General features: G+C 39.1%; 5 protein-coding genes and 1 pseudogene across 5 annotated transcripts in view; 1 reads left to right on the top strand and 5 right to left on the bottom strand.

The window, feature by feature from the left end:
- LOC143711011 (uncharacterized) overlaps positions 1 to 1276 on the bottom strand; it is a 17471-nt pseudogene extending 16195 nt beyond the window's left edge.
- The window catches only part of LOC143711142 (uncharacterized), a 376270-nt gene that overhangs the window by 35181 nt on the left and 313261 nt on the right, over positions 1 to 27828 (top strand). The gene's annotated exons all lie outside the window — the stretch shown is intronic.
- The window catches only part of LOC143711160 (uncharacterized), a 312783-nt gene that overhangs the window by 50953 nt on the left and 234002 nt on the right, over positions 1 to 27828 (bottom strand). Inside the window, exon 3 of one of the 2 annotated variants that reach the window (XR_013194753.1) lies at positions 1211 to 1385. The exons of the other annotated variant lie outside the window; for it this stretch is intronic. The gene's annotated coding sequence lies outside the window, so the exon portion shown is untranslated. Of the gene's footprint in view, positions 1 to 1210; positions 1386 to 27828 lie in introns of those variants that run through there. 2 annotated transcript variants of the gene reach the window in all.
- LOC143711084 (uncharacterized) overlaps positions 1 to 27828 on the bottom strand; it is a 276637-nt gene that overhangs the window by 64400 nt on the left and 184409 nt on the right.
- Positions 503 to 20028, bottom strand: LOC143711092 (uncharacterized). Its single transcript, XM_077202416.1, has 3 exons — positions 19936 to 20028; positions 17672 to 17734; positions 503 to 4080 (listed from the first exon to the last, which is right to left on the bottom strand). The coding sequence occupies exon 3, from the start codon at positions 4073 to 4075 to the stop codon at positions 1880 to 1882; it is 2196 nt and encodes a 731-aa protein (XP_077058531.1). The 5' UTR covers positions 4076 to 4080; positions 17672 to 17734; positions 19936 to 20028; the 3' UTR covers positions 503 to 1879.
- On the bottom strand, positions 15474 to 27828 carry LOC143711010 (uncharacterized). Its single transcript, XM_077202306.1, has 6 exons — positions 27780 to 27828; positions 21977 to 22312; positions 21543 to 21887; positions 21327 to 21422; positions 19936 to 20016; positions 15474 to 15916 (listed from the first exon to the last, which is right to left on the bottom strand). Exons 1-6 carry the CDS (start codon positions 27826 to 27828, stop codon positions 15474 to 15476), a joined length of 1350 nt encoding a protein of 449 aa, XP_077058421.1.

Below are 27828 nucleotides of genomic sequence, written 5' to 3'. Positions count from 1 at the left end.
AAACCTAACCATAACCCATGTACTTACCTTATATTACCCAGTACTTTCTTAGGTAAGTACACTGTAAGTACACCTGTAGAAGATTTTATTATTTAGAAAACAAGTAATTTTGCTATATATTTGGACACAATTATTTCTTCATAAGTTAACGCACTGTAAAAATAAGCATTATTACCCAGTACTTTCTTATGTAAGTACACTGTAAGTACACGTAAGTTAACATACTGTAAAAGGAAGCGTTACCGATTTTTCTCCAGTGTGAATTATCTAGTGCAGTTTTAAACATTGCGCTGTAGTAAAAGTCACTCAAAGCACATGTATTTTCTTACACCAGTATGAATTTTCTGATGTGCATGTAAAGATGGCAGAATTAAAAAACTCTTTCCACATACAGAACATGAATGTGGCTTCTCCTTCGTATGAACTGTCAGGTGTGACTTGTTTATTGCCCTAAGAATTTTTTTTTCCCGCACTGATTACATGTGAACGACTTTCAATAACATTTAATTATTTAGCAGACGCTTTTATTTAAATAGACTTAAAAATGAGAACATTAGAAGCAATCAGACCAGCAAGAGGGCAACAGTATACAAGTGCTGTAACAAGTCTTAGCCTAGCACAGAACACAAAGGTTTTTTGTTTTTTAAATCAGTGAACATTAAGGTTTTTCTCCAGAGTGGATCCTCTCATGTCTTTTCAGAGTTGTTTAATGACTGAATCTCTTGTCACAGAGTGAACACTTGTAAGGTTTTTCATCAGTGTGAATTATCTGGTGCAGTTTTAGACAGTTTGCTGTAGTAAAAGTCTTCTCACACTTCAAGCACATGTACTCTCTTACACCAGTATGAATTTTCTGATGTGTATATAAAGTTGGCAGCCATGAAAAACTCTTTACACATACATATAATGAATGTGGCTTCTCCTTCGTATGAACTGTCAGGTATTTCTTCAGGTTGTTTGCCCTATTAAATTTTTTGCCCCACTGATCACAAGTGAACGGCTTCTCTCCGGTATGAACTCTCATGTGAATCTCAAGCCTTTGTTTGATTGTGAAGCTCTTCCCACACTGATCACAGGAGAACGGCTTCTCTCCTGTGTGAACTCTCATGTGAATCTCTAGACTATAATTCTGTATGAAACTCTTTCCACATTGATTGCATTGGTGTGGCTTATCTCCGGTGTGGATCTTCATGTGGTCTTTTAGCTTTACTTTTTGTGTGAAACTCTTCCCGCACTGATCACATATAAATGGCTTCTCTCCAGGATGAACTCTCATGTGAACTTCAATACTTTGTTTGTATGTGAAAATCTTTCCACACTGAGTGCAGGTGAAAGATTTCTTGTCTTTTCTTTTCTTTGAAAATATATTTTCAGTCTTTGAGCGACTCAATGGTTCTTCTCCAGGTTTGACATGATATTTCTCCTCCACTTCACTCAGTTCTTCACTTTCCTCCTTCACTTCACTCAGTTCTTCACTCTCCTCCTTCACTTCACTCAGTTCTTCTCTCTCCTCCTTCACTTCACTCAGTTCTTCACTCTCCTCCTTCACTTCACTCAGTTCTTCTCTCTCCTCCTTCACTTCTCTCAGTTCTTCACTCTCCTCCTTCACTTCACTCAGTTCTTCTCTCTCCTCCTTCACTTCACTCAGTTCTTCTCTCTCCTCCTTCACTTAACTCAGTTCTTCACTCTCCTCATTCACTTCACTCAGTTCTTCACTCTCCTCCTTCACTTCACTCAGTTCTTCACTCTCCTCCTTCACTTCACTCAGTTCTTCTCTCTCCTCCTTCACTTCTCTCAGTTCTTCACTCTCCTCCTTCACTTCACTCAGTTCTTCTCTCTCCTCCTTCACTTCACTCAGTTCTTCTCTCTCCTCCTTCACTTAACTCAGTTCTTCACTCTCCTCATTCACTTCACTCAGTTCTTCACTCTCCTCCTTCACTTCACTCAGTTCTTCACTCTCCTCCTTCACTTCACTCAGTTCTTCACTCTCCTCCTTCACTTCACTCAGTTCTTCACTCTCCTCCTTCACTTCTCTCAGTTCTTCTCTCTCCTCCTCCACTTCACTCAGTTCTCCACTCTCCTCCTTCACTTCTCTCAGTTCTTCTCTCTCCTCCTTCACTTCACTCAGTTCTTCACTCTCCTCCTTCACTTCACTCAGTTCTTCACTCTCCTCCATCACTTCTCTCAGTTCTTCTCTCTCCTCCTCCACTTCACTCAGTTCTCCACTCTCCTCCTTCACTTCACTCAGTTCTTCACTCTCCTCCATCACTTCTCTCAGTTCTTCTCTCTCCTCCTTCACTTCTCTCAGTTCTTCTCTCTCCTCCTTCACTTCACTCAGTTCTCCACTCTCCTCCTTCACTTCTCTCAGTTCTTCTCTCTCCTCCTTCACTTCACTCAGTTCTTCACTCTCCTCCTTCACTTCACTCAGTTCTTCTCTCTCCTCCTCCACTTCACTCAGTTCTCCACTCTCCTCCTTCCCTTCTCTCAGTTCTTCTCTCTCCTCCTTCCCTTCTCTCAGTTCTTCTCTCTCCTCCTTCACTTCACTCAGTTCTCCACTCTCCTCCTTCACTTCACTCAGTTCTTCTCTCTCCTCCTTCCCTTCTCTCAGTTCTTCTCTCTCCTCCTTCACTTCACTCAGTTCTTCACTCTCCTCCTTCACTTCACTCAGTTCTTCTCTCTCCTCCTCCACTTCTCTCAGTTCTTCTCTCTCCTCCTTCACTTCACTCAGTTCTTCACTCTCCTCCTTCACTTCACTCAGTTCTTCTCTCTCCTCCTCCACTTCACTCAGTTCTTCTCTCTCCTCCTTCACTTCACTCAGTTCTTCTCTCTCCTCCTCCACTTCACTCAGTTCTTCTCTCTCCTCCTTCACTTCACTCAGTTCTTCACTCTCCTCCTTCACTTCACTCAGTTCTTCTCTCTCCTCCTCCACTTCTCTCAGTTCTTCTCTCTCCTCCTTCACTTCACTCAGTTCTTCTCTCTCCTCCTTCACTTCACTCAGTTCTTCTCTCTCCTCCTCCACTTCACTCAGTTCTTCACTCTCCTCCTCCACTTCACTCAGTTCTTCACTCTCCTCCTTCACTTCACTCAGTTCTTCTCTCTCCTCCTCCACTTCTCTCAGTTCTTCTCTCTCCTCCTTCACTTCACTCAGTTCTTCACTCTCCTCCTTCACTTCACTCAGTTCTTCTCTCTCCTCCTCCACTTCACTCAGTTCTTCTCTCTCCTCCTTCACTTCACTCAGTTCTTCTCTCTCCTCCTCCACTTCACTCAGTTCTTCTCTCTCCTCCTTCACTTCACTCAGTTCTTCACTCTCCTCCTTCACTTCACTCAGTTCTTCTCTCTCCTCCTTCACTTCACTCAGTTCTTCACTCTCCTCCTTCACTTCACTCAGTTCTTCTCTCTCCTCCTCCACTTCTCTCAGTTCTTCTCTCTCCTCCTTCACTTCACTCAGTTCTTCTCTCTCCTCCTTCACTTTACTCAGTTCTTCTCTCTCCTCCTCCACTTCACTCAGTTCTTCACTCTCCTCCTCCACTTCACTCAGTTCTTCTCTCTCCTCCTTCACTTCTCTCAGTTCTTCACTCTCCTCCTTCACTTCACTCAGTTCTTCTCTCTCCTCCTTCACTTCACTCAGTTCTTCACTCTCCTCCTCCACTTCACTCAGTTCTTCACTCTCCTCCTTCACTTCACTCAGTTCTTCTCTCTCCTCCTTCACTTCACTCAGTTCTTCACTCTCCTCCTTCACTTCACTCAGTTCTTCACTCTCCTCCTTCACTTCACTCAGTTCTTCTCTCTCCTCCTTCACTTCACTCAGTTCTTCACTCTCCTCCTTCACTTCACTCAGTTCTTCACTCTCCTCCTTCACTTCACTCAGTTCTTCTCTCTCCTCCTTCACTTCACTCAGTTCTTCACTCTCCTCCTTCACTTCACTCAGTTCTTCTCTCTCCTCCTTCACTTCACTCAGTTCTTCTCTCTCATCCTCCACTTCACTCAGTTCTTCTCTCTCCTCCTTCACTTCACTCAGTTCTTCACTCTCCCCCTTCACTTCACTCAGTTCTTCACTCTCCTCTTTCACTTCCATCAGGTCTAAAATAAAAGAAATGTACTTTTATTTTCAGTACATCAAAATAATTCAAAAAGAGAAATATGAAGTGAGAGGACGTAAAAGTATTGTAAAACACATCTGATTAGCATCCATCAAAGTTTCCATGAATGAGGTACACTGATCTTGCAATTTTTATTTTTAAAACATTGTAGACAAATCCCATGTTTCTGTAGTGAGAACTATTAATTATACTTGATCAGTGATACAGTTATCTAATGTGATATTAACATTAAAATATTCTGTCCCACTTTATATTAAGTGGCGTTAAGTACTATGTACTTACATTGAAAAATAAGTACAATGTACTTATAGTGTTCATGTTGTATTGTAAAACACTTGTTGCTATTAAGGTGTGAAATTATATGTACGTATGTATGCATGTATGTCCCAAAAGGCAACTTGAGGTAAAACAGGAGAAACACACCTAGCACACACACAAACACACACACACACACACACACACACACACACACACACACACACACACACACACACACACACACACACACACACACACAAACACACACACACTATCAATAAAACAGTGTGCATCTGAACAGCACAAATCAAGTACACTGGCTCTTGTAGCATCAACAAATCAAGGTTTTAAAATGTAAAATATTTAAAATATAAGAAAAGTGCTATAACTGTAAACATCTTACACACACACACACCACTCAAACCTTCCATAGAATAACGTTCATGAAGGTTGGAAAGATTGAAGCGAATTACAAGGACATTCACTGGCTTGATTGCACAGAATATGCGCTGTGAGAAACGCGCACTTTGCTTGATGTTACGCTTGTAGTGATACTTGTAATAGTTTTCTTTGTGCCTCTTTATTATTTACTACTTGCTTTAATGCTTTCAAGCTATTAGTTTAAAATGAATTAATTTCAATTAAATTTTTTAATTGTTATTATTTAAGAAAAATCTAATATTTACATATATGATTAAATAAAAAAAGGTTTTAAGATTTTCAAGTTGGTAAAATAATTAATTAATAAGAACAAAAGTAATCGGATTGTGACTCTCAGATTTGGATCGGATTTGTGAGGTGCCTAAAGATTCCCAGCCCTAATTAAAATATAGGCAGATATCTAGAAATACAGAAAAGAACACAAATGATGTATTGTAAATTAAAAAATAAATATTAATAATGGTCAGAAAAACTTAAACTTACCCTTAGTCTTAAGGTGATGATACACAGGACAACTTTTTGAGCAATGTTGCTGGGCAATCTTGCCGAGCGATTGTTACTTGGGCACTTTCCCTTGAAAATGGGCGATACATTTCTCTCTGGATAATTTAGATCGGTCATGGGCCCTGTGTCTCATCTGGTTGCCTGTTGACGGCAACATTGCCCAGCAACATTGCCCAAAAAGTTGCCCTGTGTATCATAACCTTTAGACCAGTGAAATGAGCTTAAAGTGTCAATTTACAGGAGATCTGAAGACATCAGTATAATAAATGAGTGAAAACAGGAACCAAATTGACGTGAAATGGGTAGAACTATTTACTGCCCTAGTACAACAATTAAATGTGGGACAATGGCCTACATCATCACAGTATGCTAATGCTGTGAATCAGATGCAAAGGAATCGTCATTATGCAGATTGAGGACTGATGTGTCTCTTACACCTCTAATGGCTCGTTTCCACTGAGAGGTACGGTACAGTAGAGTACGGTTCGGGACAGTAAACCCTGATCCGGCTTGCGTTTCCTCCGCCAACAGTTCCTTTACTTGATAGGCGTGGTGTAGCCTATGCCGGAAATAAGCGATCAACGTAATTTTTGCACGAAGAAGAAAGCGACATAGTAAACAACAATGGATGACATACAGCAGATCTTGTTCTTGCTTCTCAGCATGTTTGTCACAAGAAGACAAGCGCCGACATTAGGCCTTTCTAAATACCAAGTACGCAAAGTTCTCAGGACTCAGGAGAATGACTTTTATAAAGAAAAGCTGCACATAATTGCTGGTCTAGGATCAGTTTCCTCAACTCCAAAACCAAATGATAAGCGTGACTGGGCTGGCTCAGCTATTGTTTGTGGAAAACGTAAAAATGCATGCTGTGCGCAAGCGCAGAGATAATTCATTTATGCAGAATTTTTTTTTTCAATAAACAATTTTTAAGGACTGATTGTATCAAGATGGCGCCGCGGATGGCTGCCTCGATGTGTAGCTCTCCAGCTATTGTGTTGTTTTTGTTCGTTTGTTCTGCGTTTAGTCATTCTTTTCCTATCAGTTTCACCAAAGACGAACTACTGGACATTAGGAAACACACACCAGAAAACTTTTCTACAGTTTTTGATTATTCTGACGTTTTGCTGGACATTCTCGTCGGAGGGGCAGCGGTGTTGTTCAAACGCGCGGTCAGACGCAAACGTGGGAAGTGAGCCGGCGCGCTGGTTAAACTCCGCGAGCTCGGCCTCCGCACTGCACTCCCCAGTATTCATCTTGCGAACCTCCGATCCCTTCCTAACAAAACGGACAAACTTCTTCTCCTCACCCGCACCAACAAGGATTTTTTAAACTCTGCTGCTCTGTGCTTCACTGAAACCTGGCTGAGTGAAGCCATACCGGACAACGCAATACATCTGCCGGGCTTCCAGCTGTTCCGAGCGGATCGCATCGTGGAGCTAACGGGGAAAACGAGAGGTGGTGGATTGTGTTTCTACATCAACGAAAGTTGGTGTTCAGATGTAACAACACTGAAGATGTGCTCTCCTAATTTAGAGGCACATTTACATCATACTGTAACATCATATATAAGTTTCTGTGAGGATACATGCATTCCTACCAGGACATTCTTATCATTCACTAATGATAAACCATGGTTTACTGGGAAACTCAACCACTTTCATCATGCCAAAGAGGATGCTTACAGAAGTGGGGATAAAATCTTGTATAACCAGGCCAGAAACAGACTGACAAAGGAGATCAGAGTTGCTAAAAGACGCTACTCTGAAAAGCTGAAAAAACAGTTTTCAGCCAACAACCCGGCAACATTCTGGACTGGCCTGAGGAACATCACCAACTACAAGTCACCATCCCCCCGATCTGTGGACAATCAACACCTGGCTGATGATTTAAACTCATTTTACTGCAGGTTTGAAAAGCCCTCATTCACACCACTCACCCGCTCTGATCTGCACTTCACACATTCACCATCACCTCCTGCACTCCCCCTCCTGCCATCCAACCTGAGCTTAAGGTCTGTGTGGAGGACGTGAGCCGAGTCTTCAAAAAACAGAAGACTAGGAAAGCCTCAGGCCCAGATGGCATCTCATCTACTTGTTTAAAAGCCTGCGCTGACCAACTGGCCCCGGTCTTCACGCAGATCGTCAACAGATCATTGGAGCAGTGTGAAGTTCCCTGCTGCTTCAAACGCTCCACTATCATTCCGGTCCCCAAAAACCCCCAAATCATTGAACTTAATGACTACAGACCTGTCGCTCTCACGTCTGTGGTCATGAAGTCGTTTGAAAGACTGGTGTTTTTCCACTTGAAGGACATCACTGGACACCTGCTGGATCCATTTCAGTTTGCTTACAGAGCAAACAAGTCTGTGAATGATGCAGTCAACATGGGACTGCATTATATCCTGCAACATCTCGACAGACCTGGGACCTATGATTCTTGTCAGACTCATGCACCTTGTCAGATGCGCATGCGCATGCGCGTGCGGTTTGTGTTTGTGTTTGGAGCTCCGTCGAATTGATTCATTAATCCTTGATTTTCTTCTTTTCAACTCATTTATAAACAAGCACTTTCTATTTTTATATCACGGGAACTTATCCTCGCTACTATTCCTTATAAAAAACAATCGGATTACTTTGATATCGCTACTTAGATCCAACTTTGCGAATCTCGGCTACTAGCCTTTAGTCCGCTAGCATTTCACGCGTGGCCTCGCGCCTACCGACTGTCTTATTTTACACCCGTTTCACTGAAAGGATACAGGTTATATCCAGCATTTCAGTCCTAAATTAGTAGTGATATTGGTAGTATCACTACTAATTTACTGTTCATATCGGATGTGTGTCTAACGTTACCTCTGAGTGCAGGTGAGGACACATTCGAGCTGATTTCGGTACGATTGGAGCTGGAATCGGTGGAGAAACAGATCCGTGGTCTGCTGGAGAAACAAGCCGAGCTGCGGGATCGGCGATCAGCGCTTGAAACGTCACGCGCCGATGCTCATAAGTCAGTGGTTAGTAACTTTTTGACTCTGACTTCGTCTACTCCGTGCGTTTCTCTGCCCAGGAGGACGCGATCATCTCTGGCATCATTCACTCCGGCACCGACACAACACCATGGACCCTGGGTGATCCCACAGCGAAAGACACGAGCCAGGACCAGAGCAAGAACCTCACCGCCCCTCCCGGTCTTCGAGATCTCCACCCGGAACCGCTTCTCCCCCCTTCGCGAGTCGGAACGCGACGACGCCGTGATCAGCGGCAGTTCCATGGTCCGTCATGTCCGCGCTACCTCAGGTAAGGGTACGGTGCGCACTCACTGCTTTCCTGGTGCTCGTGTTCTTGATGTAGCCGCACAGGTTCCCGAGATCCTGAACGGTGACGAGCGCGTCGGAGCTGTTGTGCTGCCCACGGGAGTGAATGACATCAGGCTGCGGCAGACGGAGGTTCTGAAGAAGGACTACAAGAGCCTGATCGAGACGGTACGCAGCACAGCACCTGAGGCAACGATCATCGTGTCTGGACCGCTTCCCACGTACCGACAAGGACAGGAAAGGTTCAGTAGATTATTTGCACTAAATGAATGGTTAATGTCATGGTGTAATGAACAGAAACTGCTCTTTGTAAATAATTGGAATCTGTTCTGGGAGCGACCTAGGCTCTACCGTGCTGATGGCCTGCACCCCAGCAGAATCGGAGCGGCTGTTCTGTCGGACAACATCTCCAAAACGTTACACACCATATGACTAGAAAATCAAAGTCCAAATCAAAGTCTTTGCTGTGCCAAATTAATTGATATAAGTAGTGTAGAACATTATATAGAAACTGTGTCTATTCCTCGTTTAGTGAGGCCATATAATAAATCTACTGTAGGATCTAGGAAAAATCTTATTGTAATTAAACCTGAAAATCTAAATATCAGTGAACAAAAACAATTTCTAAAACTAGGTCTTCTAAACATTAGATCGCTCACAACTAAGGCGGTTATTGTAAATGAAATGGTCACAGATAATAGCTTCGATGTACTTTGCCTTACTGAAACCTGGCTTAAACCAAATGAGTATTTCGGTCTAAATGAGTCTAGTCCACCAGGATACTGTTATAAGCATGAGCCCCGTCAGATCGGTCGTGGCGGCGGTGTTGCAACAATCTATAGAGATATTCTTAATGTTACTCAGGAAACAGGTCACAGGTTTAATTCGTTTGAAGTACTTGTACTAAATATTACGCTCTTAGATGTAAGAAAGAAATCCCTATTATCTCTAGCCTTGGCTACTGTATATAGACCTCCAGGGCCCTATGCTGATTTCCTAAAAGAGTTTGCAGAGTTTCTCTCAGATCTATTGGTCAATACCGATAAAGCAATAATTGTTTGAGATTTTAACATACACGTAGATAACACAAATGATGTGTTAGGGACTGCGTTTACAGATTTATTAAACTCTTTTGGGGTCAAGCAAAACGTCAGTGGTCCCACTCATCGTCTAAATCATACACTAGACTTAATTATATCATATGGAACCAATCCAACTGATATAGATATTATACCGCAAAGTGACGATCTCACTGATCATCACATGGTAACTTGTATAATACGTACTGCTGAAATTTGTCATGTTGCGCCACGTTATAGACCAGGCAGAACAATCGTTCCAACCACTATAGATAGATTCTCAAATAGCTTACCTGATCTATCTCAGCTGCTCAGTGAACCCAAACAAACAGATGAACTAGAGGAAATGACTAGCAGTTTGAGCACCATTTTCTCTAGTACATTAGATATTGTTGCACCAATTAGATCAAAAAAGGTTAGAGAGAAAACTAAAGCACCTTGGTACAACTGTGCTACGCATGTTATCAAGAGAGAAACTCGTAACTTAGAGCGTAAATGGAAACAAACTAATTTAGAGGTCTTTAGAATCGCATGGAAAGACAGTATGTCACGTTATAAAAAGGCTCTAAAAGCAGCCAGGGCTGAGCATCTCCACAAACTAATAGAAAATAACCAAAATAATCCAAGGTTTTTATTTAACACCGTGGCTAGACTAACAAATATACAGACATCACCAGAGCAAAATATTCCGTTACAGTATAGTAGTAATGATTTTATGAACTACTTTAATGAGAAAATAGAAAGCATCCGTAACACAATTGTAAATGTACACTCTTTAATGGTGTCTTCTGATGCAGCCTCAATTATCGCCCCTCTGGAACAACTACACCGCTTTACAACCATAGGACAGGAAGAGCTAAATAAACTTATCATTGCATCGAAACCAACAACATGTTTATTAGATCCAATACCCACTAAATTACTGAAAGAAGTGTTACCTGTAGTGGAAGAGCCTCTTCTCAATATTATTAACTCGTCTTTATTTTTAGATCATGTTCCAAAAATATTCAAGCTGGCAATAATAAAACCTCTCATTAAGAAACCGCAATTAGACCCAAATAACTTAGCAAATTACAGACCCATTTCAAACCTTCCATTTATGTCTAAAATACTAGAAAAAATTGTGTCCGCTCAATTGTGCTCTTTCTTGCAAGAAAATGAGATATATGAAAAATTCCAGTCAGGATTCAGACCGCAGCATAGCACAGAAACTGCGCTAGTTAAAATTACAAATGATTTACTTTTAGCTTCTGACCAAGGCTGTATCTCAATACTAGTTCTACTCGATCTTAGCGCTGCGTTCGACACTATCGATCATAAAATACTCCTGGATCGACTACAAAACAACACTGGTGTTCAGGGACAGGCATTAAGCTGGTTTAGATCGTACTTATCAGACCGTTACCATTTTGTCTGTTTAAATGGGGAAAAAATCGAAAATAACGTCAGTAGACTATGGAGTGCCGCAAGGATCGGTGTTAGGCCCTCTGCTATTCTCAATATATATGCTGCCACTTGGTAATATTATAAGAAAACATGGAATTAATTTCCACTGTTATGCTGATGACACTCAATTATATATCTCATCACGACCAGATGAAAACCCTAACTTATCAAATTTGACAGAGTGTCTCAAAGATATATTATATATCTACTAAATTCAGATAAAACGGAGGTATTACTTATTGGTCCAAAAAACTACCCACAAACTCACTTAAAATACAACTTTAATATAGAAGGATGTCCTGTTACTTTATCCACTACAGTAAAAGACCTGGGTGTTATACTAGACCGCAACTTGTCTTTTGAAAATCATATTTCATATGTTACAAGAACAGCCTTTTTCCACCTTAGAAACATTACAAAGCTACGTAACATGCTATCTGTTTCTGATGCAGAAAAGTTAGTTCATGCATTCATGACCTCGGGACTAGATTATTGTAATGCTATATTAGCTGGCTGTCCTGCATCCTCAATAAACAAGCTACAGTTAGTGCAAAATGCAGCTGCTAGAGCTCTTACTAGGTCAAGAAAATATGATCATATAACACCAATTTTATAATCTCTACACTGGTTACCTATCAAATTCCGTATGCCGAGAAAAACGGCGTTCGTCAGCTCCAGTTTGTATCCAGCCTTTCACAGAGACTTCAGATACCCCAATCACAAAGCCTGTGAAGAGACGACTCAACACCGGCGATATGGACCCTCTATGGTGGACGGCACTGATCCTCAACAACTCGTCTCAACACCGGCGTGATTACTTGGACTTCCAAATGATGGAAATGGATAAATATTCTAAATGTTCCGATCCAATCTGACTTGTAATGCTGCCCGAATCATAAATCATGCACTGTTCCTTCGTTGGCCAGAGGAGAACTGGCCTTCCGACTGAGTCTGGTTTCTCCCAAGGTTTTTTTCTCCATTCTGTCACCTGATGGAGTTTTGGTTCCTTGCCACTGTTGCCTTGTCTTTTGGCTTGCTTAGTTGGGGACATTTATTATTTAATAATATTATTGATCTGCCTTACTTAAGGTGGACGTTGACTCAATTTTCTTTTAGAAACAAACTCTGTTATATTATTTTCATGTTATCACTGTGAAGCTGCTTTTGATACAATCTGTATTGTAAAAAGCGCTATATAAATAAATGTGACTTGACTTGACTTGACTATGCAAGAATCCACTTTGTGGACTTCAGTTCGGCCTTCAATACCATTATGCCTGATCTTCTCACAGCCAAACTGACCCAGCTCTCCATACCATCCTCGATCTGTCACTGGATCTCCAGCTTCCTGACGGACCGGCAGAAGCGAGTGAGACTCGGGAAACACACATCCAGGACTCTCACCACCAGCACTGGCGCTCCCCAAGGGTGCGTTCTCTCCCCACTGCTCTTCTCCCTGTACACTAATGACTGCACTTCTAAAGACCCCTCTGTCAAGCTCCTGAAATTTGCAGATGACACCAGTGTCATCGGTCTCATCCAAAACGGTGACGAGTCTGCTTACAGACTGGAGGTTGAACAGCTGGCTGTCTGGTGCAGTTATAACAACCTGGAGCTGAGCACGCTCAAAACAGTGGAGATGATCGTGGACTTCAGGTGGAACAGCCCAGCACTCCCCCCACTCACCATCATGAACAGCACTGTGGAAGCAGTGGAGTCATTCAGGTTCCTGGGCACTTCCATCTCTCAGGACCTGAAGTGGGATAATCACATTGACTCCACTGTGAAAAAGGCCCAGCAGAGACTGTACTTCCTTCGCCAGCTGAGGAAGTTCAACCTGCCACAGGAGCTGCTGATTCAGTTCTACTCAGCCGTTATTGAGTCTGTTTTATGCACATCCATCACTGTCTGGTTTGGTTCAGCTACCAAATCAGACATCAGGAGACTACAACGGACAGTCCGGACTGCGGAGAGGATCATTGGTGCCCCCCTGCCAAACCTCCAGGACCTGTACTCTTCCAGAGTGAGGAAGAGAGCAGGTAAAATCACCACAGACTCCACTCACCCTGGACACCACCTGTTTGAACTGTTACCGTCAAGACGGAGACTCAGATCACTGGCCACAAGAACATCTCGGCACAGGAACAGTTTCTTCCCACAGGCCATTTCCCTTCTGAACAGTTAACACACCTCCCAAGGCATATGCCTGTAAGTGCAATCCTCTCACTGTTCAGTGCAATATCTTAAAAATTCAGGTGATATTTATATTTATTCATACTATTCCAAATACTGGAAATATGTTCATAATCTGTAAAATTTTAGTCTGACAAAACATTTATTCATTTAGCAGAAAACCCAACTGTGACCATATATTTTTATAGTACTTTCATATTTTTATAATTTTATTGTAGAATTTGTATTACTGTTTCTTGTTGTATCTGTATTTGTATATGTGCACTGGAAGCTTCAGTACCAAGGAAAACTCCTTGTGTGTGCAAGCACACTTGGCAATAAAGCTGTTTCTCATTCTCATTAAATAAATGAAAGCAAAAAAAATCATAAATTACAATAATAAGTTTGTATTAAATTGTGATCACTTTAAATACAAATTCATTCATTTTTAATAATAGTTTATGACACCCATATCCGGCACTTGTCTAAAAACGCGGGTTTATGTGCTTTAGAGAAAAAAAAGTGATTTAGGCTATTAGGCTAATTTTGAGCTGGCAGCCAATTTAGTTGACATAATGGACATAAGAACATTTTTCAAGACAAAGACTTCAAGCTGCAACGATCTAAACAACAGAACAGCCCTTACCCATCCAGTTCAAGTGTGCAAATATCTGACAAAAACTTAGAAGAAAGCTCGCCTTCACAGATATCAACAGATACAGCCGGTGAGTCTGGCTACATCAGGCCTTGTGAACGGATCTTTGTTAAAAATAAAAGTGCACACCTGTGGATTTGGACACAGAGGAAACTAGACCATCACAACCCTACTTGCCCGGATACCCAAAAACATTGTTCGGTAAGCAGAACCGGTCATTTTCGTCCGATTACTGTAAGGCATATTCATTCATTGAATACAGCAAAGAGGCAGACGCGATTTTCTACTTTCCATGTAGATTTTTTCAGTGCAGTTGTAGTGGTGCATACAGAGATCGTCCTGGTTGCGTATGCAACCCACCGTTCCCTGAAGGAGGGAACGGACGACGTAGTCGACGTCGACTACGTCTGACGTTATCGACTGAAAGGGAACCTGCTTTTATTGCAAATGGAGTATGTGACTGGAATAATATATTTGCAAAGTTACAGAAACACGCAGACGGAGCACCACATCGTCAGTGCAGTGATCAGTGGCACTGCTATGAGCAAACCAAAGCTACTGGTTCCATCGCTGCACAGTTAAGTGAATCTCACAGGACCTCAGTGCAGATCAATAGGGAATATGCAGCATCCATTGTTGACATATTGCTCTATATAGGAAAACCAAGCATAACAAATAAATAAAAAAATTTCATAACATAGCCTACCTGTACTACTCTACCACCTTGTGTGTCCCAGCATGTTACACACTCACACGCTGATTTTAAATGTGTGTACTTGTTTCTACTCCTAAAAACCAGACATCTCCATCAATGTTTCCCCTTATACCTTTTATAGTATTAACCTCAATACAAACCTTCTCAGAAAAGTTTTTTTTAAGCTTCCTTTTTTTTAGTTTGCCGCATGGTTAAAAAAAAATACTATAGGCTATAGCCTATATTTATTAACTCACGGTGGCACGTCAACACGTGAAACCACACACGTGCCTGCAGACATTTTTTTTCCGAGCAAGCAAAAGGAAGCGAGCAAAAAGAAGTACTGAGTGGGACAATTTGGATATTAAAAAATCCATGGCCCGTCCGATGGCTTGAGCTGCGGTTTTAGTGGCGCGGAGAGAGAGGTCCGTCGCATTTCTCAAGTCTGTAACCGCGGCCGGATCCCGGCCCTTCTCATCCCATTCGCGGAGGAGATCGGCTTGCAGGATCTGTAACACAACCATGGAATGGAGAGCAGAGGCGGCCTGGCCGGAGGCGGCATATGCGTGGCCGACCAAGGCGGACGTGGTTCCCTTACGGGAGGGCTGACCTTGACCGCCATCTCGCGGAGGGCGGACAAAGGTGCGCTGCGACCGCCTCTTCCACGAGGGGAATAGCCGTGTACCCTTTCTCGGCGGCGCCGTCCACTTGAGAGAGCGACGCGGAGGCGTGAGACTGAAGTCTAGAGGAGAATAGTGCATTCCATGACTTCGTCAGCTCCGAATGAAGTTCCGGCAGGAATGGAGCGGGCCTACTTGAGACTTTGAAGGAAACAGCCGTCAAGCCTGTTCGGCGTGGGTTCCTTAGGCAGCGACCACTCGAGCCCGAGACGGTCAACAGCCTGTGTCAGCAGGCGCATCAGTTCCGCGTCAGCCCCAGCGCGGGTATGGGTAGACTCCTGGATCGACGAGGAGGTGGAGTGAAGCGACCATTCCTCGCTGTCTGATGCCAGGATGGAGCAGCAATCTTTCGTGGCCTGCTCTTCAGCCTCGTCCTCGGACGCGACGGCAGTGAAGCTCGTGAGCGGCAGCTGCGCGTCGGTGAGGAGGGGCGGAGAAGGCGATAGCGAGGCTCGAGGGAGGTTCTCCGGCGAGCGTGTTGCTGTGGCCACGGGTTCCGGTTGCCTCAGGGAGCGGCGCTTCTTCTTGCGTGGTCCCACAGAGGGCGGAGTGATTGCTGCTGCAGGGTTGAAGGCTTCGAGTCGAGCCCGATTTATCAAATCGTTAATAAAACGCATTGAGCTCAACATCAATAATGATAATAAAAACACTACAACCAGGCTTAAACCAGAAGCAAACATTCATTGGCGTTAGTGGCCAAAATACTTATGAGGTCAAGAATACAAGCCTTCAATCACTGTGAGTGAATCAATCCAATGGTCTTTGTTTTAGTCGGATCACATGGACCAGCGACCCCTACTCTGGCCAAACATACAAAACAAACTGAAACAGATCACACAAAAAAAGAGAATACAAAACTAACCAAGGATGGTTTCCTTCTTTGGTGTTATGTCTTTGCACAAAACATTAGACGGCTCAAATTATGAAACACTTCAAACCAACCAAACAAAAACCAAAGATACAATAACTATTTAAACCCACCCAACACAAACTATATTGTTTAACGCGCTATATAATTGAAGGTGACTTGACTTGACTTGATAATACACCAACCAAAGGCAGAAAAGAAAGGAAAAGAAAAAAAAAAAAATAAGCCACAAATTCTCAGCTCCTTAATTGAGCAGTATCAATGTAAAGCAAGACAAAAAATGATACACAACCAATCCAAATAACAGAATATAAACAAAAACCTGAACCAAATAACTTGTAACAAAACCTAATAATGACAATACAATAAACAAACCAATAAACGAAACTTCAATCCAACTCAAATGCACACACACTTGCACAAAATACACAAACAAACGAACAATCAATAATGCAATTACACAAGCAAACACCAGGTGGCGCCAGAACCAAAGGCCACGGTCTTATAGCGCATCCGAGGCCAGCGGTGTACAGGCTGCACAGTTTTGCGCCAACCCTAATCAAACTGTGCAGAGCTGTGGCCCTCCAGGAATTGAGTTTGAGACCACTGGGCTATAGCGAAATGAAGGCATTCAGTGCAATCGAGTGCAAGCAAAAAAGTTTTGAACTTTTTATTTATCAAATAATCAATTTATTTGCTATTTTTTAAAGATGCATTGACACAAAAAAAACAAAAAATGCATTGATACATTGACACAAAAAAACTATTTACTAGCAAGTAAACACATTTAAAAAAAAGTTGCTTAAGCTAAAAACAAAACAAAAAAACTAGAAAGTAATTTGTTTGTTTGTATTTCTTCACATGACCATAATAATGGTGATTATTAAATCATCTTCATACAGACCATTTCATAATCATCGATAAGTTAAACAAACTCGAGAGTCTGTATGAAGTTTTTTGAGGTTTGGAAACATGTCACACATGCTACTCAGACCATATTTGTAACATACATCTCAGGAAAGGTGTCATATCAAACACAATCGCAGAGGGTTTTACTGAGAAAACTAGTCGCAGTGATTAAAAATAAAAAGAAGCTAAAAACAGGAACAGAAGACAGAAGAATCACCAAATCAGCTCCATCACACAGAACACAGAAGATTTTACACACGTCTGTCTGAATCTGTTCATTACTGTACGTAATATTACATTTAAAGCAGTTTATATACGAACCACATGAAAATTACCTCGAACACTGTAGGCAAATGTCCATAAAATCCATGAAAATAAATATTGCCTCTTATTTCTAAAAATATTTTAATCTAAACTTGATGGTGTCACTATTTCTTCAGGGTTTTTTCTCTGTTTTCTGAGTATAAAAAAACAAAACAAAAAAAAACAATGAACAATCCTCTATAAGTTTGTGCTATTTTAAATATTGTTGCAGATTTGTTCAAAACTTACCAGTATTTTATTCTAATATTGTAGGCATCTCTATTTCCTCTGGGTGTTTCGAATCCTTCCTCCCTGCAAAATAAAAGCCTTTACTGTCCTCTCGTATAATTCAAAATAAAAGCATTGACTGTCCTCTCGTATAATTCAAAATAAAAGCATTGACTGACCTCTCGTATAATTCAAAATAAAAGCCTTTACTGACCTCTCGTATAATTCAAAATAAAAGCATTGACTGTCCTCACGTATAATTCAAAATAAAAGCATTGACTGTCCTCTGGTATAATTCAAAATAAAAGCATTGACTGTCCTCTGGTATAATTCAAAATAAAAGCATTGACTGTCCTCTGGTATAATTCAAAATAAAAGCATTGACTGTCCTCTGGTATAATTCAAAATAAAAGCATTGACTGTCCTCTTGTATAATTCAAAATAAAGACATTGACTGACCTCTCGTATAATTCAAAATAAAAGCATTGACTGACCTCTCGTATAATTCAAAATAAAAGCATTGACTGACCTCTCGTATAATTCAAAATAAAAGCATTGACTGTCCTCGCGTATAATTCTAAATAAAAGCATTGACTGTCCTCTGGTATAATTCAAAATAAAAGCATTGACTGTCCTCTGGTATAATTCAAAATAAAAGCATTGACTGTCCTCTGGTATAATTCAAAATAAAAGCATTGACTGTCCTCTCGTATAATTCAAAATAAAGGGATTGACTGACCTCTCGTATAATTCAAAATAAAAGCATTGACTGACCTCTCGTATAATTCAAAATAAAAGCATTGACTGTCCTCTCGTATAATTCAAAATAAAAGCATTGACTGACCTCTCGTATAATTCAAAATAAAAGCATTGACTGACCTCTCGTATAATTCAAAATAAAAGCATTGACTGACCTATCGTATAATTCAAAATAAAAGCATTGACTGACCTCTCGTATAATTCAAAATAAAAGCATTGACTATCCTCTCGTATAATTCAAAATAAAAGCATTGACTGACCTCTCGTATAATTCAAAATAAAAGCATTGACTGACCTCTCGTATAATTTAAAATAAAAGCATTGACTCTCCTCTCGTATAATTCAAAATAAAAGCATTGACTGTCCTCTCGTATAATTCAAAATAAAAGCATTGACTGTCCTCTCGTATAATTCAAAATAAAAGCATTGACTCTCCTCTCGTATAATTCAAAATAAAAGCATTGACTGACCTCTCGTATAATTCAAAATAAAAGCATTGACTGACCTCTCGTATAATTTAAAATAAAAGCATTGACTCTCCTCTCGTATAATTCAAAATAAAAGCATTGACTGACCTCTCGTATAATTCAAAATAAAAGCATTGACTGTCCTCTCGTATAATTCAAAATAAAGAATTGACTGACCTTTCGTATAATTCAAAATAAAAGCATTGACTGTCCTCTCGTATAATTCAAAATAAAAGCATTGACTGTCCTCTCGTATAATTCAAAATAAAAACATTGACTGTCCTTTCGTATAATTTAAAATAAAAGCATTGACTGTCCTCTCGTATAATTCAAAATAAAAGCATTGACTCTCCTCTCGTATAATTCAAAATAAAAGCATTGACTGACCTCTCGCATAATTCAAAATAAAAGCATCGACTGTCCTCTCGTATAATTCAAAATAAAAGCATTGACTGTCATCTCGTATAATTCAAAATAAAAGCATTGACTGACCTCTCGTATAATTCAAAATAAAAGCATTGACTCTCCTCTCGTATAATTCAAAATAAAAGCATTGACTGACCTCTCGTATAATTCAAAATAAAAGCATTGACTGTCCTCTCGTATAATTCAAAATAAAGAATTGACTTACCTCTCGTATAATTCAAAATAAAAGCATTGACTGTCCTCTCGTATAATTCAAAATAAAAGCATTGACTGTCCTCTCGTATAATTCAAAATAAAGCATTGACTGACCTCTCGTATAATTCAAAATAAAAGCATTGACTGTCCTCTCGTATAATTCAAAATAAAGCATTGACTGTCCTCTCGTATAATTCAAAATAAAGCATTGACTGTCCTCTCGTATAATTCAAAATAAAGCATTGACTGTCCTCTCGTATAATTCAAAATAAAGCATTGACTGTCCTCTCGTATAATTCAAAATAAAGCATTGACTGACCTCTCGTATAATTCAAAATAAAAGCATTGACTGTCCTCTCGTGTGTGTTTTTATCATGATTGCAGATTGTTCACATCAGATGAGTGTGAATCATCAGATTGTGTGCGGCTCAAACTCACCAGCTCTTCTTGCACAGATGATCTGAAGAAGAATCACAGTAGGAGCAGCAAACACTGCGATCTCAACAATACTCACAATCACTGCAGGAAACATGAGAGGAAGAAGAGAAACTGTACATGACTGAAGTCAAGGGTATTACACTATCAACAGTTATTGATGAGCATTTACAGACTGAATGATAGTTTAATGTTATAAAGCTGTCAGTATGAATGAACTTATACCACTGGCTGTTTAAATACTCAATTCTGATTGGCTGGAAGGTGTGCAGTAAAACCGTTTAATGCACATGTAGTTCCAGTCAGTTTGATTACAGTTCGAAATTAATCCGCTACTATAAACATTGGTAACCATAGTAACACAGTTACACAAGCAAACAGAGTGAGAGACACATATGAACACGTTTATTTAGGTAGGCTAAATGGATGATTTTTGCATATCGTTTAATTTGTATGGTGACTATGGCAATTTTGAGAAATGGGCCCAGGCACAAGTTGAAATAGAAGACTTGGAGAAGACGTTGAATGAAAAAAAGCGGCATTAATGAATCATTAAGTTAGCTATATGCTTAAGCATCGAGGGGACTCTTTCAGTTCTCTGTCTCTCTCTTTTAATAATGACTTTAAATAAATGTGATAATTCATTCAAATAAAAGCAATCCGATGGCTCTACTTTATTTAAAGCGGACAGAGTGCTAGAACTAACGAGCCGTAACTTAAGAAAATAACCGTCATTTTTAAAAAACTTTAAAAAAATTACACTGCAAACATCAATTACAGCTTTAACTTCTTTTTAACTTGCCAAATATGTTATTATTGATACAATAATACAAAATAACCAAGGTATGAGCGGGATAATCCACGGCTAGCCATGCATTAAAGGATCTCCGCTTCACGTCGGGTGGTTCTATGCCTCTACGTCGTGCATTAAAATCCTTTAATGCACGGCTAGCCCGCGGATTATCCCTTACGTGTCATACCTGTGTGTAATAATCCAGCAGTTTCTGATGCTGTATCAGCTGGATCTGTGGATCATGTCTGTTAGTTCAGTTCAACACATAATGTATCACATAAAACTTGAGCTTCATATCACAGAAATGGTGAATATGTGCTGGACCCTGTATTTAAATAATTGAGCATCAATACAAAGTGATATGTTTTGTACTTTAATGATTTTTTCATTCATCATTATTTACAGTGCAAACATCTGTAAACATTTAATCACATGAATATGTTTTCTACTTTGAGTTCAGTGAATCACAGTGATCTGCAGACATTATTATTCTAGACGTTTCATTGAACACAGACTCCACTGGACATACATTTTAATTTTCCTTGAGCAAAATGAAAAAGTTTCTTGAGCATGTTGACAAACTTAATTAGAGTTAATTTGCACAAAGATTGAGAGTGTGTGATGTGGACTTGATTCACTGCTGTCGTTGAATCAGCTTGAGCTGTAAAGGATGAATGTTCGTTCAGATGATTCATACCTGTAGATTTCAATCTTATTTTAATGAGATACACAAGATAACTCTAGCATTATCTATCATTATATATAGCACATCTAACAGAAAGTCTTCTAACACTGATTCATGAGAGTGTTTTCTCACCTGAATACTTGACAGTGTATGTGACTGAAGTCTGGAGTTGATTTCTGTGAGTAAGCTGACATCTCCACTCTCTGTTGTTATCTTCATTCAGGAGTGTTGTAGTCAGAGTGGTGATACAGTGATGTTGATGTGATGATGATGATATCTGATATCTGGAGTCTCTCTTCAGATCAACACCAGCCTGATTCACCCACAACAGCTCAACTCCCTCAGAACTGACCCGATAATCACAGGAGAATCCAGTATCTGAATACAACTGACAGGAGAGAGTCACAGAGCGGCCTGGACTGATCTCAGTCTGTGAGGATGAAGATGCTGATGATGAAGACGATGGAGACACAGAAACTGAACACAAGACACAATTCACAGACTCTTCAATCATTAGTTTAAAGGGAGAATCTGCCTTTTTAATTTTCACATAATCATAAACTTACCAAGAAGAACATGCAGATAAACACGTGCATCAGTTCCTTGTTTCTGTCCATTCACATATTGTTGGCAGATGTATAATCCATAATCTTCTTCTGTGACGTTTTTGATGTTCAGAGAGCAGTCAGACTCCAGACTCAGTCTCTCACGTCTCTCTGTGTCTTTCTTCTTTATCCCTAAATCAATCAGTTCAACTGTCTCTGAATGGTTGCTGTAGGAATGATCGAAGCTGCTGTAGATCCATGTAGTTGATTTGCAGTCAGAAAGAGCATTATTACAGGACAGACGCACATTTTCACCAGAACTGATAAACACATGATCATCATGCACTCCACTGATACCTGAAACACAGTATATCTCAGTTATCATTATGATATTAATAAATGAAAAACATAAAACATACCAGCATAAAAAGCTAAAGAATCAAATCATACATTCTTTTTACGTTGTTTTATAGTTAATGCATTAATTACAATCTATGGATAAACCAAATCAAACGGCCTCTTTAAGAAGGAATAAGAAGTACTCTGACTTTAAAACAAATTTAAATAATTTAATATATTCATAGCTTGAACTTTTGATTTCAGCTTTGTCATAAACATTACTGGACGGCACAGGATTAGTTGATCCTCCTCTTCAACCGTAGAAAATACAATAATAACTGCCCTTAAAAGATCTTTATCTGTTCTGTGTTTCTCTCTTTCCTTCAAACTCACCCTACAGTGACTTATGCACAGCTAAATACAACATAACTATTCCAAACCCACATAGAATATTTGTGGGACAGTTCCCAAAGGAACGAGCAAAACTATGGAAGCTTGTTTCCGCCACTAAATAAATAAATAATAATCGCGACTTTTTATCTCACAATTCTGACTTTTTTGCTCACAATTTTACATTGTGAGTTTACAATGTTTCACAAGTTCACAAGTTTACATCTCGCAATTCTCACTTTATTTCTCAGAATTACGAGATATAAAGTCAGAATTGTGAGATATAAAGTCAGAATTGTGTGATATAAAGTCAGAATTCCGTGTTATAAAGTCAGAATTGCGAGATAAAAAGTCGCAATTGCGTATTATAAAGTCAGAATTGCGAGATATAAAGTCGCAATTGCGTGTTATAAAGTCAGAATTGCGAGATATAAAGTCAGAATTGCGAGATATAAAGTCAGAATTTCGTGTTATAAAGTCAGAATTGCGAGATATAAAGTCAGAATTGTGAGATATAAACTATTCTGAGAGGAAAAAAGTCCGTCTCCCCCCACCCCCATATAATTGGACTTTATAACTCGCAATTGCGAGTTTATATCTCACAATTCTGACTTTATAACACGCAATTGTGAATTTATATCACGTAATTCTGACTTTATATCTCACAATTCTGACTTTATAACACGCAATTGCGAGTTCATATCTCGCAATTCTGACTTTATATCACGCAATTCTGACTTTATATCTCACAATTCTGACTTTATAACACGCAATTGCGACTTTATATCTCACAATTCTGACTTTATAACACGCAATTGCGAAATTATATCACGCAATTCTGACTTTATATCTCACAATTCTGACTTTATATCTCGCAATTCTGAGAAATAAAGTGAGAATTGCGAGATGTAAACTCGCAATTGTGAGAAAAAAGTCAGAATTGTGAGATAAAAAGCCGCTATTATTATTATTATTTATTTATTTAGTGGCGGAAACAAGCTTCCATACAAAACTGTGAACATGGTGAGGGAAGGTTTGCTGGGATCAGTCGTTCACTCTCCATCCAGAAACAGACATGATCCTGTACTTCTGTTCTCTGACTACACAACATCACTTAACTGAGCTCAATACTCAATGTGTGTTTGATAGTAAGTTTATGATCAATCATGAGCTAAGTCTGGTAAGTAGTTATCAGTAAATTGTATTATGATTAGGGCCCTCTCAAAAAAAGTCATGACAAAATAATGCATTAACAAATAATTTAATAAAATATGATTAAACTAGGGACTGCACTAGTTCTGCACTATGCACTAGGGAAATATTTGTATTCCTTTACAACACGAGCACAACAAAACAAACAAAAGATAAAGGTCATTTGTAGTTATTTTATTATTTATTGACATGATTAAACATAGGCTCAGCAGTCAACATATTAAAATGCCAGAATTACCGTAGCAACACAACTAACACACGGAGAGCAACCATAGTGTGCCACTAATAAGTGTCACACCGGAAACAAACCCTATATACTGTAGTTCCAGGAAGAAATGTTATTTTTTTCTTTTCTGTTTATTAATATATTCATAGAACGTTAACAGAAAGGCATTCATAATTTAAAGTTTTACAAAAAAACTAAGCTTACATACATTTGTCACAACACAATATACATACCATTCCAACAGTAAGTTGAAGACCAAGTAAAGAAAATAAAAAATAATAATAATTAATAAAGTATAGGGGAGTAGGAAGTTTTTCCAAATTATAAAACCAAAATCGTCCACTAAGGAGTACAAATAGACTGCTTTCTGGCGTTTCATCCCTCTCAATGTCTCCAAATATATTAGAAATTCCTCCTTAAAAACAATAATCGTGGAGGAATTTTGAGAAATTTACATTTGTGTGTGGAAACATTTCAGCAAAAGCAGCACATTATTTTTTTTTACATAAGATACCTTTTTATCCTTAATTATAAATCCAAACTTAACAATTTCCAACGACAGTATCAGCCTTACATCATGACAGAAAATATTCTAACAAATTTTTTAAGAGACTGTTTTGAGAGTCTAATCTCTGATTAAAATGACAAAAATATTAATAGTTTTGTTCAAAACTGTATTTAACAGCATAAGTTCCAGCAATGTTGTGTTCATCAGATAAATGTTAAGTAATGTAATGTAAAATGTAATGTATTACTAAGACTCACAAAGACATCAATCAGCATATGAATCTCAACAATGGTGACCATTAAAAAACGATTCATGTTGCAATGCATGCTGGGTACTAGCATAATACATAATTTAGCCATTGCTCCAAGCATGCATTGCGAGATGAAGATTTTTTTAATGGTCACCAATGTTGAGATTCATATGCTGATTCTTGCTTACTGTGTAAGTCGGCTTGATACCAAAGAGTTTTTTTAAAATCTGATTGTCACAACAATGGACCTTACAGTAGAATCAGAGTTCTATTATAATCAATAATACATCATTTGTTTAATTGGAGATTAGGCTCTGGAAAAGACCGGAGAAGCAAGTCACTAAATGATGATTTTCATCATCTAGACACAACCACATGCTCATATTTTCTTTTGGCTTCTGTGCCATAACAAATGTGTTATATAAACACTCAGTTACAGCAGCCAGAGGAAAAACTGGTGTACTAAAGTCAAGGGTCAAGAGCCCAACTGAAGTAAACACTGACCACTATCATGGTGTCTTTAAATGAAACAATACATAATCATCATCATCTAAACCTCTGGTCATTATCAATAACAACTTCTGTAGACACATGATAAAACTCAATCTGGTTAGTAATAAGTGAGGCTGGTAATGCTGTTTGTGGAGTTGTTTAATCCTCCTCTGCTGAGATCTTCACAGATTTAAACGTCTTTTATCTTCAGTTGATTTCATCTATGGCTGTGGTTGGAAGTCAGTTGTGGTTCTTGTGTTTCTCTTTCCTTCAGTGATTTTGCTTGTTAACAGCAGGTGTTCATCAGTAATGCTCAATAATCACTTAACCTCAAATGAAATGAGTTAGCTTAACTTGTTGGGTTTTACAGTGTGAGCTAGCAGTAACTGCAAACACTTTGGGTTTAAAGTTTGTCATTTCACTGTTTTTACTCAAAATAGTGAAGTTTCAACTATATAAAGTATTTAAATGCAGTGTAAAGTTTAATTGTGTATTAAGAAATATCGTTGTTTTAGTGGACTCAATTAAAATAAGTTCAGAGTACTCATAACTAATGTTTTATATAAACTTAATTGAATTGAGGCAATCAGTTTCCTCAAATGAAATGAGTTAGATTAACTTGTTGGGTTTACAGTGCCCAGCAGGCACAGGTTATAGACTACAACGTCGGCCAGACGTTGGATTTTGGTTGAAAATGAAAGTCGGGTTGACGTCTAAATCCAATGTTTGTTTTACGTCAGGCTCCAACGTTGGGCAGTCGTTGAATTTTGGTTGGAATAAACCAAACAAAAAGGTGAAATGCATGGCCGTACACTTATTACCAGCTTCACTTAAAACTAACCAGATTTACTTTTTTTAATTTCCATTTGAATGAAATCAATAGTTGCATTTTAAAGTCACCATGATGGTGGTGAGCGTTTGCTTTAGTTGTGCTCTTGACCCTTAACTCTTTAATATAAAATTTTCTCTGGCTGTTATACTTGTGTGTTTACAAAGCACAATGGTTGTAGCTAAAAAAAGCCATGAGATCAGGTGATGTTGGCTGTTTATTGCTGATGATGATATCGTCATGTAATTTCCTGAATCCCTGATCTTTTTCAGTGTCTAATGCATTGATTAAATGGGACTTGTGGTTTTAATATTGCTTTATTCATAATAGAAATCATTTGATTCTACAGCATATCTAGCAGTGTTGTTCATCATAGAATATACTTGTTTTTCAATAACTTTTTAGTGCACAAAAACCTTTACTCTATGGCATTACTTAGACACACACAGACATCAAGAAACAGCATATGAATCTCAACAATGGTGACAATCAAACAAAATATCCAGATAATCAGATCAACTCAAAAAATCCTGCATAAATTTATTAATGCCGCAGTGCATGCTGGGAGATATGGGTGAGATTTGATTGGTGGTACCCAGGATGCACTGCAGCATGAAGCATTTAATTTATTGTCACCATTGTTGAGAGTCATACACTGATTCTTGATGTCTAAGTAATAATGTTGAAGAAAATGTTTAATGCACTAAATGTTATTACAATCCTTTATATTATTTGATATAACGGTGCTTTCATACTGTAAAATAAAATGGGTTCTGTTTTAAAACAACATTAAAAACACAATTACAAAGTTATCAAAACTTTCAGGCAATTATATGATGATGACTTCATCATCAATAAACAACCATCATCACCTAACCTAATTTTCCCTAGGCTTTTTTGCCACAATTAACCTGTTAACCGTTTCCAGAGCGTCGGCGCACTGAAGCGGTTTTTTTTTTTATTTAGTTCAAATTTACTATCAGATTTAATGTTATACATTGACAAACTATACATCATTAAAAAGATATAATACTCAAGATTCAGTATTTGACCACTATTGTATTCTGAGAAACTTATAGTGACAGTTATGTCTTAATTTGTGTCAGGAGTTATGAAATGAAAAAATGAGTCGATACCTTTAATATGAATTATGAGCGTCAGCTGGTCCATTCATAAAAAACACTCCAAGCTGTCGTCATGACAGCGATTCGCAAAACATCGTCCCTCAGGGCTTTAGCTCAAAAATGTGCAGACTTGGAGAAATATTGATATATTCTCATAGATTCACATCATATTTCTATAGACAGGAATAATATTTGTTGAATTTATACCCAAATGCGTCGATGTAATCATTATGATCGCTTCTTACTGAGATGTGCTGTGTTTTCAATTCATACCAATAGCCTGAGGGCGCTATATGCACAATAACAGTCCATATATGGATCACGAAGAAGACCCATAGTCATGTGACATTCCAGGACGTCACTGATACAGAAAGTAGCTGACAGAGATCGCTGTAACATGCAGATAAAGATGTTTTGAAGACAATAAACATGATTGCAATGATATTTGAGTTACCTGTGTTCTTCAATGCCAGGTATATTCCAGGTATTGCCAGGTATTTCAT

This window comes from Siphateles boraxobius, unplaced genomic scaffold, assembly GCF_051911475.1.
Source record: "Siphateles boraxobius isolate OS27281-9 unplaced genomic scaffold, OSU_SipBor_1 49, whole genome shotgun sequence".
NCBI lineage: Eukaryota > Metazoa > Chordata > Actinopteri > Cypriniformes > Leuciscidae > Siphateles > Siphateles boraxobius.
This window is presented reverse-complemented; position numbering and strand designations above follow the sequence as displayed.

Coding starts and splice junctions, on each gene's coding strand:
- LOC143711010 (XM_077202306.1), bottom strand. CDS start 27,828: ATGAAATACCTGGCAATACCTGGAATATACCTGGCATTGAAGAACACA. Junction 20,017..21,326: donor CACACACTCTCAATCTTTGT/GCAAATTAACTC, acceptor TGTTTCCTGCAG/TGATTGTGAGTATTGTTGAG. Junction 15,917..19,935: donor CATCTGTGCAAGAAGAGCTG/GTGAGTTTGAGC, acceptor CTCGACTCGAAG/CCTTCAACCCTGCAGCAGCA.
- LOC143711092 (XM_077202416.1), bottom strand. CDS start 4,075: ATGGAAGTGAAAGAGGAGAGTGAAGAACTGAGTGAAGTGAAGGGGGAG.